The 14578-nt window shown below is 39.0% G+C and overlaps 1 protein-coding gene across 1 annotated transcript; it reads left to right on the top strand.

Annotated features, from left to right (window-relative positions):
* The first annotated feature begins 3012 nt into the window (after positions 1-3012).
* LOC121377617 lies at positions 3013-14257 on the top strand. Its single transcript, XM_041505680.1, has 2 exons — positions 3013-3226; positions 11560-14257. The coding sequence occupies exon 2, from the start codon at positions 11563-11565 to the stop codon at positions 13804-13806; it is 2244 nt and encodes a 747-aa protein (XP_041361614.1). The 5' UTR covers positions 3013-3226; positions 11560-11562; the 3' UTR covers positions 13807-14257.
* The last annotated feature ends 321 nt before the right edge of the window (positions 14258-14578 follow it).

Raw genomic sequence — 14578 nt, 5'->3', positions numbered from 1 at the left:
GGCGTTTCTGTGCGAACGAGCTATTCGGCTCCACGATGCAGTTTCAATGTGTCCCTTAACTTCTTTTAACTTAGGACTAGGATTTTTTACATATTTCATACTAATTTTACGTGGGGCAGGATGTAACTCAGTCGGTTGAGTGATCGCTCGAGGTGCTTGCATCGCAGGATCTAACCACCTCAGTGGATCCATTCAACTAACTGGTTTTTTTCTCTCGTTCCAACCAGTGCACCGCAACTGGCCGTGATATGTGCTTTTCTGTATGTGGGAATGTGCACATAAAAGAACCTTTGTTGCAGTAGGAGAGATGGAGATGGATTTTATAACGATATAAGATATTTTATACTTGGTTTATCTGAGTTTTAAACTGATTTTATATCATATATTATACTGATTTTGAATTATCTTTACGGTAGACAAATTAAATATTTTATACTAATTTAAAATATTGTATTCTGTATTTGACAGTTAAATAATATAATTATTATGCTGAGTTTATATCATATTTTATATTTATTTTAAATATTTGTTTTTACATAAACTTACTGCTTACTGATTATTTCACCATTTTGGCGGCAATCTTTTATTCCGAAAATTATTTGATTGAATTAGCCATTCTTGAATTAATTTAAATGGACGCACAAATTTCCAAAATCCCAGAATTTACATATATAAGTATGTTTCATACTAACCTAATTGGAGACCGGCATGGGGAGGAGGGGATGGGTGGTCATGATGGGTATACCTTATCAAAAATGGGTTGGCACCATCGGATTCTTTAAAAAACGAACAAACTTCAAACATAAAGTGAACACTGTTTCCCTGAACAGCCAAAATCTAAGACCGATATTTCGGATTATGAGAGTAAAATTCATTAAACCCCTGTCATGTTAAAAACATCACACCTTGTTTAATAATAATGCGAGGATGGCGATATTGGTGTCAAATGAAAGCTACGATAGTATAGAATATGATGAACTAGCAAGTAGGTGACAGACATTCGATGTATTCTTGTGAAAAACAAAATATTATAAAAAATGCGATATTTAAAGGCATATTGTCACAGATCACTGACCTATTTAATGGTCTAACAAAGTATTACCTGAACAAAAATAATGTGATTTGTTCCTAAATGTACTTTATTCAAACATCTTCATAACCACCATACTCCATTTATTAATGAGATTTTGTTAAAATAACTGAATTATGGCAATGGTCCATAATTCAAAAACTAAAATTGCCGAGAGGGATGACATGGATTTCAGTCCACCATGGTTCAGTTAAGGTGATGCGATAGCTAGATTTGGTTTCCAACAATTAATGTAATTTTTATTTATTATCCATTTTTAAAGAAATAAGGTCCTTAAATCCGTGACAGTATGCCTTTAATGGGAAGCCGCAAGGGAATTTGGGGTGTGGTTACTTAATGATGACAGCCATAGAATTTTAGTATATATCCGACATTACAGCATGCCATGTGGTTCAGTAGATCAGAAGTATTGATTCGATATACAATTAATGCCACTGACGCATGTGTTGGCATTTTGGAGCATACAAATTAGATGGTACCGATTATGGCCTGAAAAAATTACGAAAAAGTTACATTTCTTAGGGTAGTACCAATAGGTTGGTCGCTCTGGGGTACCCTCAAACACTGGCGACAAAAGAGTACCAGTTAGTGTCGTGTTCAGGACATATTAAGACTTCTAAAAATATAATATAGCCGAGTTGTTCGCGCGCGAGTGTGTGTGTGTGTGCGCGCGCGCGCGTGTGTGTGTGTGTATGTGTGTGTGCGCGTGCACGAGGACGCTATGTAGCCCATGGCCTATTATGTATATGGAGTAGAACGAAAAAGGTACATTTCATCCTCGAGTGGGCACAGTCTCTCCCCAGCCCTTCCCACCAGTCCCCACCCCTACTAGCCCCCACGATTCCTACGCGCCTGCATTTGTAGATAGCTATAAACAACTGTTTTTAGAATACAGGTATTATTGTGTCTAATTTTTTTAGTTGTTTTTTTTGTTTTTAAAATAATGATAATGTATGTATGTATGAATACACTCCAAAAAGCCACTTGATTACTTGGAATGAACACAGTTGTATGAACGTGGGTTTTAAAGGTAGTACCAAACAAAATAACATCCGGCTTGGTCAAAGTTCGAGGTGCACCTGACTTTTGATAGAGCAGTAAACACCACACGTCTTGTTATTGGTGATACAATTGAGAGGCAAGACAATGTTATTAAAATAACATCAATCAGACACTTTCACGTAGAGAAATCTTAAACGCTCATAAGCTTACGAGACAGGGGGCGAGAGGGGGGAACTGCCCCCCCCCCCCCCCCAAAAAAAAAAAAAAAAAAAAAAAAAAAAAAACTGGCTGGAGCAAATCCTCAAATTCGGGTTAAAAAAAGTGAGAGATTCGGGCAAAATGAGCTTCCTTGAAAACGTTTTACCATGTATTTCTACCGACAATATTAGTTGTAATCCACGTAAAAATGCTCAGTGATTCGTTTTACAACCCTATATGGAACGAAAGAAATGTTTTATTTAACGACGCACTCAGCCCATTTTATTTACGGTTATATGGCGTCAGACATATGGTTAAGGACCATACAGATATTGAAAGAGGAAACCCGCTGTCGCCACTTCATGGGCTACTCTTCTCGATTAGCAGCAAGGGATCTTTTATATGCACCATCCCACAGGGTAGTACATACCACGGCCTTTGATATACCAGTCGTGGTGCACTGACTGGAACGAGAAATAGCGCAATGGGACCACCGGCGGGGATCGATCTCACACCCTGCACATCGAGCGAGCGCTATACCACTGGGCTACGTCCCGCCCACCCTATATAGTTATCTGGCAGTAATACTGAATAAATGCTGTTTTCTTGATTCGGGAATTTTCGTTTAATTCGAGCAAAAATCAGCCTGCCTCCCCTACAAAAATGGGAGCCCGCCCGCACGCCTATGTAATCATTCTAATATGAAGCCGTCCGGACATTGTCGGCGGCATGTCGATCGGAGATTGTGAAACATAGGTCAATGTGCACAGCACGTAACCTATACTATTCATTGTGTAATCACGTGAGTTTCTTGGAATTCCCAACTTTTCGTTTTAGTATTAATGTATGCGTTACACCCAGTTGTTTTTGTTTATTTATTGGGCTATTTACGGACTTTTCTGTGTTATAATCTTCATTGATTAATGCAACATAAACGTAAGTAACTGTATATCAAACACTGAGGGTTTTTTTTATTGTGTCGATCGAATAAATCGTAAATTGATTACTAGTAAATGTGTTGTAGAATTTGTTGAGTAAGTATCCTAGCATAAGCGTACGAAACGGGGGGAGGGGGCGGTAAAATGAGCTAGTCTGAAACCTTTTCACCATGTTTTTTTGTGTTTTTAAAAATTAATTCTACCCACAATATTAGTTGTAATCCATGTACTAATGCGTAGTGAATCGTTTGAAACCCTATATAGCCTTTTGGCGTAAACCTGTGTATCTTAGCAAACGAGAGCGGCTCGGTGGTTAGGCCATCGGTCTACAGGCTGGTAGGTACTGGGTTCGGATCCCAGTAGAGGCATGGGATTTGTTTTATCCAGATACCGACTCCAAACCCTGAGTGAGTGCTCCACAAGGCTCAACGGGTAAGTGTAAACCACTTGCACCGACCAGTGATCCATAACTGGTTCAACAAAGGCCATGGTTTGTGCTATCGTGCCTGTGGGAAGCGCAAATAAATGATCCCTTGCTGCCGGTCGTAAAAGAGTAGCCTATGTGGCGACAGCGGGTTTCCTCTAAAAAACAGTGTCAGAATGACCATGTTTTTATTTGCATACAAGACAGTTGGCGGGGGGGGGGGGGGGGTGTGATGGAGCAAATCCTTAAATTTGTGCCAAAACAATAGAGATATTCCAGCAAACCTGTTCTGTATTTCCATCATTCTACCCGCACCATTATTTGTAATACATGTAAACATGCGTAGTGATTCATTTCCAACCCTATATAGCTGTTTGACAGTAATGCTAATAGGGGGCGGGATGTAGCCCAGTGGTACAGCGCTCGCTCGATGCGCGGTCGGTCTGAGATCGATCCCCGTCGGTAGGCCCATTGGGCTATTTCTCGTCCCAGCCAGTGCACCACGACTGGTATATCAAAGGCCGTGGTATGTGCTATCCTGTCTGTGGAATGGTGCATATAAAAGATCCCTTGCTGCTAATCAGAAAGAGTAGCCCATGAAGTGGCGACAGCGGGTTTCCTTTCTCAATATTAGAGTGGTCCTTAACCATATGTCTGACGCCATATAACCGTAATTAGAATGTGTTGAGTACGTCGTTAAATAAATAAAAAAGTAATAATAAAAATAATGCTAATAGGAAAAAAACCCTATTGTTATCCAGATTCAGACATTTTCGTATAATACGGGCAAAAATCAGACTGCTTCCGAATACAAATGACACCCTATGCTTTGCTAATGACACAGGGTTTTGTTGGGAATGTGTGTGTGTGTGTGTGTGTGTGTGTGTGTGAGAGAGAGAGAGAGAGAGAGAGAGAGAGAGAGAGAGAGAGAGAGAGAGAGAGAGAGAGAGAGAGAGAGAGTGTGTGTGTTTGTGTGTCTGTGTATGTTTGTTTGTGTATGTGTGTATGTATGTATGTATCTCTCTCTCTCTCTCTGTATGCGTGTGTGTGTGTGTGTGTGTATTTGTGTGTATGTGTGTCTCTCTGTGTGTGTGTGTGTGTGTGTGTGTGTGTGTGTGTGTGTGTTTGTGACTACGTCACTAGCCACATTTATATATAGAGAGTAGCAGAAAACCCCCAAACCCCGTACATTTTTGTCCTCAAATGAGAGGTACAGTGTATAACAAAGGCCGTGGTATGTACTATCCTCTTAGGGTAGGTGCATATAAAAGATCCCTTGTTGCTAATCGGAAAGAGTACTACTGCTGCTACAACACAAACAACAACAACAACAAAAACCCAACAAAAAACCCAAACAAGAACCATAACAACAACTACAACAACTACAACAACAACAACTACTACTACTACTACTACTACTACAACTACTACTACTATTGTTACTAGTATTACTGCTGCAACTGCTACTACTACTATATATAACTCTTTAAAATCCATATGTAGATCCCCTTTGAACTAGAGGGGAGGGGGGGGGGGGTAAGCTGCCCCTGACCTCAGTTCTACACCTATGTAACGGTAGTAGCAGCAGCAGCAGCAGCAGCAGCAGCGAGAGATCTTAAATTGAATACCCAGGTGCCCCATTGCTCCATTGCGTTCTGCACATCCCAACACAGCTATTATATAGAGAAGCTACTGGTATTAAAGAAACAATAACCTATGTTAGTGTTACAATAGGTATCGAATTACATGTATTAATAAATAATAATAAACAATTTTAGGGCATATCTGAATCGTTTAGAACATAATGCGACTACCCTTGTGAATGTAAGATTTGCTTTTATGCCTTTCACATATAATGTGAAACGTTTTGTAACAGAAAATGTATATTTAATATTCCTGTACACTGGTTTTGGCCACAAGAGTTGACAAATTCCAAGATGGGCGATATCCAGATTAAAATATCTCAGATAGTAGCCTACAAGCACTCAGTGCGTACATGACTGTTGTCATTTGAAGTAAAGAAAACGTAATTGATTTCACCAAGTATTAACGCTGAAAGATACTTACAGGTTTTGTTCATACAGCCCTATCAATATAATATTATCTTATACCCCGTAAGGTAAATCTTTTTATTAAAAATGAATTAGCACAAATACACCTACCAGTGTTTAAAAATACTCTTTTTAGAATTATTATGGGGGAAAGATACACAAATTATTTACAAATTTATACAGACGGCTCCAAGAACCCCATAAATGGAAGAACTGGTGTGGCTTTTGCCGTCAAGGAATTAAATGGATATAGTTATTATAGAGCCAGACTGACTGATAATGTTTCGGTCTACACCACGGAGCTATTGGCTATACAATATGCCCTGGTGTGAATTTTAAATAACCATAATAAACTGGACGACTAAAATAAATTTATAATATTATCTGACAGCTTGAGTGCCCTTAATGCCATAGATGGTTCCCACAGTGTCAGGCCCGAAATTGTTAAAAATATTATCAGCTTTTACAATAAAATTGTTCAGGCAGGGGTGGAGGTCGTCTTTGAGTGGGTACCCACTCATGTGGGTATCCATGGCAATGAAATGGCTGATCAGTGTGCTAAAAGAGCCGTTTTGGATGAGGAAGTTAAGGTTAAAATTAAGTATAATTATAGTGAAATTTATTCAATAATAATTGTGCCATGCGTTGACCGTCTATGGCAAACAGAGTGGAACCATAGGACGAGAGCATAGCACGCTAATATTAAACCTGTTGTCTCCTCACAGGGTCCAATATCATTTAATATTAAATCTACTAAAATAATTACTAGATTACTTAAACCAAACTAAATTTAAAATGAAAAAAAGTAGCAGTCCTAATTGCACCCATTGTAATGTGGCAGAAGATGTAAATCATTTTTTATTCTTCTGCAATAAATATACAAATAACAGAACTAAATTAAAAAACTTTTTTCATAAAAACAATATTGTTTTTAATCCAAATGTTTTATTAAATCCAAATAAACAGGGGGGGGGGGGGGGAATACTTGGTTGTTGCTTCTCCGGCCCCGACTGGGACTCCCCCTTATTATATGCACGTAATGTCCATTAGGGTATGCGTTTTGGGAATGCTATCTCGCTTAGTCCGGTACCTGGATGAATTAAAACTATTAAACTAAAATTAAAATTAATATTTATTTTTCCTTTCTTACCCCCCAGTCGCTCTCCCCGGAATTTAATAATTTATTTAATTTAATTTTTTTTTATTATTATTAATTAACCTTATTTTCTCATTATAATATTAGTGTAATACTTTGTTACTTTTTTTAATTTTAACTTATTCTCCTTGTTTTTCTCATTTTCTTTTCAGCGCTGTACGGCCGTGGCGCATATCGATCGATATCTGGAGTGTGTAGCCGGCTGTGCACTCTGACGTCAGAGGTCGGGCCAAGGTCGGAGCTAGCTGTCTGTGCGCTCCACTTATCGATCGATGATTGCGGCGCTGTGCATGTCGCTGCTTTGATTATATGTTATTTTTAAACTCTTAAGCTAGGGGTAATTCTCACATTGTTGTTGTACAATTCTAGGGTTATACTTGGGATAACACTGGATATCTATAGCCTAATCTTTTTGGCTACTTGTTATTGTAGTTTTTAATATATAATAAATTTTAACTGTATATTACTTTGTTTCATTTGTATGCCTGTTGCCCCCCACCCCACCCCCATTTTAGTGGGGGTGGGTGCAGTTAAATATAAATATATATATATATATTATTTTTATTTTTTTTATAAATTATATTTAGATTGGTTGGGGTTTCTCCGCCTTGCCCCCCCCCCCCCCCCCCCCGTTTTATTTGGGGGGCCGGGCGGGGTTTTATTTTTAGCCAATTACTTTTAATTTTTGTTGTTTTGTTTTGTTGTGTAATGTATTAGATTGGTTGGGGTTTCTCCGCCTAGCCCCCCGTTTTGTCGGGGGGGGGGGGGGGGGTATCTTTAGCCGATTACTTTAAATTTTTGTTGTCTTGTTTTGTTGTGTAATGTATATATGTTGTATGATTGAATGTGTGATTGTTGCTCGGATTATGGGGGGAGGCTTATCTGGCAGTAATCCCCTCCCCGTTCCGGAAACTACACCTTATATATAGTTCGTCTTTTTTTAATGTGTTTAATATCTATTTTTAAAATAAAATAAATTAAATATAATGTAGGTTTAATACTGGCATGCTCGCTCATTTAATCTATTTCATATTGTTTATCATTATTTTAACTATGTTTTAAAATTTTAATTAAACAATTATATAATTCAACAGGGTAGGTAACTGGGTTGGGACACTCTCCTAGTGACCTTCTACTAAAGCTTTAGGTCACTCTACTAGTGACCTTCTACAAATGATTGCCATGACTGGATCGAGCTGCGGTTGGACACGGTGGGGTGGGGGGTGGGGGGTGGGGGGTGGTGGTGCCGGTGGTTAGGTTTTTTGGGGCCATGGGGCGTAGGCGGTTTGGCCGTAGGTTTCTGTGAAAGTTCCGGCCCCCCTTCTCGCCCCCTGCCCCCTTTCCTCCTGGTCACACCAAGGCCCGAAATACGACTGGTAATCTTTTTAAATAAATATTAAATTTAATATAACTTTTCTGTGGGCCGGGCTTACCCCCCTACCCTTTCCCTTGCCTCTGGGGACTAAATAATTATTTTTTTTAAATAATTTTTGTATTTTTATTTTTAGACTTCCCCATCTAAATTTGCGTTAATTTTAAATAATTATATAGGTGTAGAGTAGAGATTTCTGTATTTCTTTTGGGAACGCATTCAAAATTATTAATGTCGACATAATATATTTACTCTTTTTGACCTCCAGTTTAAAATTCTAAATTTTATTATAGTTAAGTTTTTCCTGCCCCGAGTCAGACCACCGATTATATCGGAGGCCGGACTGGGGATAGGCGTGCTCGAAACCATAGAGGTAAGTGAGCACGTTTAAAACATATCTAATCTAATCTAATCTAATCTAATCAACGAAAGAACGTAGGTACTACCCATATCAATATAGTTATTACAGAAACTTTCATAGGTCGTCATAGTCAGGTAGTAGTAGCAGCAACAGGTTTTGTTCATACAGCCCTATCAACGAAAGAACGTAGGTACTACCCATATCAATATAGTTATTACAGAAACTTTCATAGGTCGTCATAGTCAGGGCTCAAACTTAACGACCGCACCGACGGCAATTGCCGTTGTTGAGATATAAATTGCCGTAGGTCAGGAACATCACCGACGGCGCAAACGTGCCGTGGGTAAAGCTCATCAATGATGGTAAATTGTTTACACCAGGTATACATTAGCTGCCAGTATATAACATTTGTACATTTAAAATATATGTCTACATACAGCAAAATAACGTTTCACTCTTATTTATTTCCTACAAAAGTATTATTGTTTTCAGTTACCATGGGCAGGCTTTAATTTACCGCTGGTGGGCCGTTTCACCTATGGCAATTTTGTTTTTAAATTGTCGTGGGAGACCAATTTTTACGTTCGAGCCCTGTCATAGATGCTAAATATTCGAAATACTTCATCATCTCTGGTGACAGTCATGTTTGGACAGTATCCAGGACATAAATCATATACGCATAGCTATCATGTGTCTGTACGAGTAGCAAGATCAATTCCATATGCTCGACACTAAATGGGCGTTAAAGGGTGTGACCAAAATAAGTATGTCCAAAATAAGTATGTCCAAAATAAGCGATCACAAATCAGGCCCGTAGCATGGTGGACATTGTTGGTGTGTGTGTGTGTGTGTGTGTGGGGGGGGGGGGGGTGCAATTGAACGAGCGCCGAAGACGCAATGTATTTGTGGGGTGGGGGGGGGGGGGGGGGGGGGGTGTCCGGGGGCATGATTCAAAGGTTATTTGCCCGTTACTGTAACTCTCGCCGTTAACCTCGATCCGTAAGCCTCGCTACAAATTTATATTCAGTCGAGATGTAAAGGTTATAAAGAAAGCCAACATTTTTGGGAGGGGAAGGGGGGGGGGGGGGCTCCCCTGGCAACCTTCGACTGCTATGGGCCTGTAAATTAAGTACAAACATGCCAATATCTAAACATGTCATCTCAAAATCAGTGGAATGTAAAAGCTATAATTAGATTAAGAAACTTGAAATGCATTTCTGAATGTATGTACAACGTTTTACCAGCTATTGTTAACATTATTGACCTGAAAAGACATCAGCGTGCTCAGAACAGAACAAAATCTTGTCCACAAAGTATTGAGATATGAAGCCATGCAGCAGAAGTTTGCCTGGTTTTAACATTTAGCTGACAGAAAGGCATTAAGAGCCTTTGCTGACCTTTCTAAGAGGTACCCAACAGCTAACAGATGGTAGAACATAAACCGGGAAGCCTCAATGCCAAGACAGTATTATAATTTATCATCCATCAAAGGCTTTTGTAGGAGCTATCGCTGGCAATATAATGTGCGATATCCCCTGTTAATTTCAGCGCTAAACCTATCATCAGTGACGTCACGCCACTGTCGTTCTGCTAGTTAACGAGTCTGCCGCTGCCAAATATAGTAACATTCATCCCACATAACTGACTGTTTTCAATTGTCGCAAATGAAAAGAATGATAATGGATGATGAAAAGAATATCCCCTCGTGTCAGCAAGCCTCGGATTTCATACTTTTATCAACTCGTGCTGATAAATTATGATATCACAAGACACTCGGGGAGTATCCTCTATATACTCGTGTAGTGTCCTGCAGCTGAGAAGCCGGCGTAACTATAACCAATTTATAGGCAATCGTTATACAATGTTCCTCAAACTTTGCAGAAATAATAATGTATTTTTTCATTTAATAAAGACCATTCGACCCACGAACACAGATCATGGCTAAATTTGTTTTAGCTAATGCACTTTTTCTACCTCTGGTTTACCAGCAGTCAAGATGCCAATTGTGTTGTCTTATACCGTGTGTGACAGAACCGTGGTGGTAATCGTGATGGTAGTACATCATGATGACGATGTATTTGATGTCGTTTTTTAATTGTACTCTTTGCATATTATTTTGGGTCAAAAATAAATTTTAAAAACCATAAAATGCTATTTTGTATTTTCTGTCTGTATTTGGCTTCATGAAAATACTGCTATTCATACAATTTCTATGGAAAATATCTGGTTTTGGCCAAATAATGGCTAAGCGTATGCACAAATTAGCCACATTGATGAGATTGTTATTCTTTGGCCAGACCTATGGCCACACAATAGTACTGTAAAAGTTTCAGACGATTATTATATAGACTACTACACTCTATTTTTAGTTAGACGATGTTGGTCATATTTTGTCCAAAAGTAGCTAAAAATGGCAATTTTGTCTTAAATGGGGTCAATAAGACTACTATCTCTGGAATCAGCACCACGAAAATTTTCAGCACGTAACCGACTGGTATATCAAAGGCCGTGATATGTGCTATACTGTCTATGGGATGATGCATATAAAAGATTCTTTGCTACTAATGGAAACATGCAGAGGGTTTCCTTTTTAAGACTAAAAAATTAAATTACCAAATGTTTGACATCGAATAACTGTTGATTAATAAATCAATGTGCTCTAGTAGTGTCGTTAAACAAAACAAAGTTTATCCGAGTTTAAAATTGCCTAACCGACAAGCGCGAAGAACAACGGTTCACGTGAAATTTGGTGCCCTGTAAAAGGCAGTTATAAATCCAATATCATAAAAATTATCAAACAGTTACATCAGGACACCATTTTGATCTTCTATAGACATTATAAATACAACCAAGAACTCGCTGGATGTATAGAATATACATTCTGAAAGACAAATGGTAAGTTGGAACCAAAGTATTAAACACTATTTTAAAATGATCTTGACCTTATGCGTATGGGTTTATTTTCAGATCATGGATTATTCGAAGTTTACCGATATAGAACAAAGACTAACAGATTTTCCAAATTCCTTTCAACTTGACCAGATGCATCTGGTAAATACCAAACAACGTCGAAGTCTCCTTGACAAGATGCTGGAACAACGTGAGACGGAAGACAATGCGAGTCCAATGGAACAAAACAGGAACGATAACTTTGCTTCTTTCCTAATGTTCCTGTTAAATGATTATGAAAAGGCAATTAAGAAAAATGCGGACGTCCTCCAGAGAGATTCCACGAATATTGTAGCGCGTGCAAATCGTGTGCGGTTTTTGTACAAACGCGATCTACCTACAGCAGAGGAGAATCTGAAAGAGCTTGAAGAAATGAAGAAAAGTTCTTCTTATGCATGGATTCACGCAGTGGCGGAGGCGGAAGTAGCGTTCTGTTTGGCTAGTACCTCTCCTCCCTGCTACTTCAGAGCTGTTAAGATCTACAGATCAGTCAATGACAGGTATCCGACTGAATATCTGTGGAAGTTTGGCGAGGCGCTAACCATAAGACGCGGAATCACTCTCAACAGCTGTTCAAAGGAACTTTTACGTGACATTGTTACAAACACAGTTCGCTGTATCAAACTTTTTATGGAAATAGCTCAAAAGGCTGAAAAACCTCTAAATGCCAAGGCGTGGGTTCAACTTGGAGAAATAAGTAACTCAGTCAGTAAAGTATTCCCACCATTTAACAAAGATGTGGTAAAAGCGGTGAAGAGTAAGACACACATTTTACCTGTAGAAGAATGCTATGAGTGTGCGCTTAAACTCTGTGATAAGGACGCATTTGTCCTTGGAAGATGTGGCACATTTTTCCGAAAGATTGGGCAGCTGGGCAAATCGAAAACATTGCTGGAAGAATCAATTAAACTTCAAAGAACAAGTTACACACATCAACATCTTGCTCTAACACTAAAGAAAATGGCCGAAAATAACTCTAGAGGTACCAGACAGTTTAGACCACCATCATTAGATAGGAGCAACATTCCAGTCTGGTTAAAATTTGCAAACCAGCATTTGAAATTTTCTAAAGACGATCCAGACATAAAATCCGCAATCGACCACTTAAGTAAATCAGCTAAAATATCCCAAGAGTGTAACATTTCAGCAATTCACGAACTGGGCATTACATATCTCCAATTAGAAGACTACGCAAACGCCGAAGATACTTTCAAGAAGATAATTTACAGTTATGACACGCCTGGCTCACCAGTATTCACTATCAATGCCTACGAACAGACTGGACTCTGCTGTTTGCAAAAGAGTGAAGAGGCGGGAATATCACAGAACAAGAAAGCTGCGTTAATCAAGAAAGGGAAATTCTTCCTCACCTCGGCAATAGAGACTGCTGCAAGAGTTGTTTCTGAAATCCAAAATATTCATCTGACAGGTTACGAAGACAGCGATGCATTCAAAACCATTGCAGATATGTTACAAAGTGAGTACGATTCCTCAAAGAAAACCACGAAGCTGAAGGAAATGGCTCGCCTCTACGAGCTCGTTGGTAAGCACAAGGAATCACTGGATATCTGTCAGAAACTATGTCAAGATCCAGCTGAAGCTAAGAACGCAGAGATGTCGATACGCCTTATTGAAAACTATCTTAAACTTAAAGACTACGACAATGCCAAGCTGTGTGTGAGTCTCCTGCTGTGTACGCATCAAGCCACAGATGTTCCTCGTGATCTCGTGAACCGGGTCTACTTGGAAACAGCGTTGCACATTCTACAAGAAGGACATGGACCGCAGATGGCACACGACTCGTTTAGGAGAGCCTTTGAGTTGAAGTACGGGGCAAAGAAAACACAAGATGCTGATGGCTTTGATGTGATGATTCTCTACGATGAAGGTAACACAGAGACGTTTGAAACCTCACAGAGTATACAGAAGATTCTGGACACATACACAGGGCTCAGCATCACTAGAAATCTGGAGGCAGCCTTTGGGGCCAAAACCGAAATAAGTTCTTACGAACTTCTTATTGGTAGTGTACAAGTTCTTGTGATTGTCTTGAACCCGGACCCGCCAGATAAGCAGTGGAAGTACTGGATTGATTTAGCACTAACGATTGCCAAAGACAGAAAGAACATGGCGATCATCTGCTTAACAACTGGAAGTGACCATCCTGTCACGGCACTACAGGGTTTTAGAACAGGACGAACACCGGCTGGTGATAAAGACCACACGTGGCTGTTGGACGTATTTCGACTTATGATTGACCCTTAGTATGTGAACAACAGCGAAAGTACAATCTTCAACACCAGAAAAAATATGGCGATCGTCTGCTTAACAACTGGAAGTGACCATCCTGGCGCAAGGTTCAAACCGTTTAACACAGGAAAAACACCAGTTAACGATGAAGATCATCACACTTGGTTACTTGACGTTTTCCGCTTATGATTAGCCCTTGATATGTAAGGCGAGTGGAGAAGGTGACATTGCGACAACCCAGAAAAAAGTCTGGTAAATGGTCAGTTTACCAACATGAACGTAAAAGATCACCAAGAAATGTTAAACTTCATCAACGTTTATTTATAGCCAATGGATTTTAGCAGGTTAAAGGCATACTGTCACAGATTTAAGGACCTTATTTCTCTAAAAATGGATAATAAATAAAAATTACATTAATTGTTGAAAACCAAATCTAGCTATCGCATCACCTTAACTGAATTATGATGGAGTGAAATCCATGTCATCCCTCTCGGCAATTTTAATTTTTGAATTATGAACCACTGCCATAATTCAATTATTTTTACAAAATATCATTAATAAATGGAGTATGGTGGTTTAGAAGATGGCTGAATAAAGTACATTTAAGGACAAATCAAATTATATTGTTCAGATAATACTTTGTTAGTCCATTAAATAGGTCAGTGGTCTGTGGCAATATGCCTTTAACAACTTGCTGAATACATACTTCAAAATATGTATATACAATCATTAACAGCTATATACTAACACTTAACGTATTCCAAGGTTAAATGACACTATATTATGC

The sequence above is a fragment of the Gigantopelta aegis genome, chromosome 7 (genome assembly GCF_016097555.1).
Source record: "Gigantopelta aegis isolate Gae_Host chromosome 7, Gae_host_genome, whole genome shotgun sequence".
NCBI lineage: Eukaryota > Metazoa > Mollusca > Gastropoda > Neomphalida > Peltospiridae > Gigantopelta > Gigantopelta aegis.
This window is presented reverse-complemented; position numbering and strand designations above follow the sequence as displayed.

Coding starts and splice junctions, on each gene's coding strand:
- LOC121377617 (XM_041505680.1), top strand. CDS start 11,563: ATGGATTATTCGAAGTTTACCGATATAGAACAAAGACTAACAGATTTT.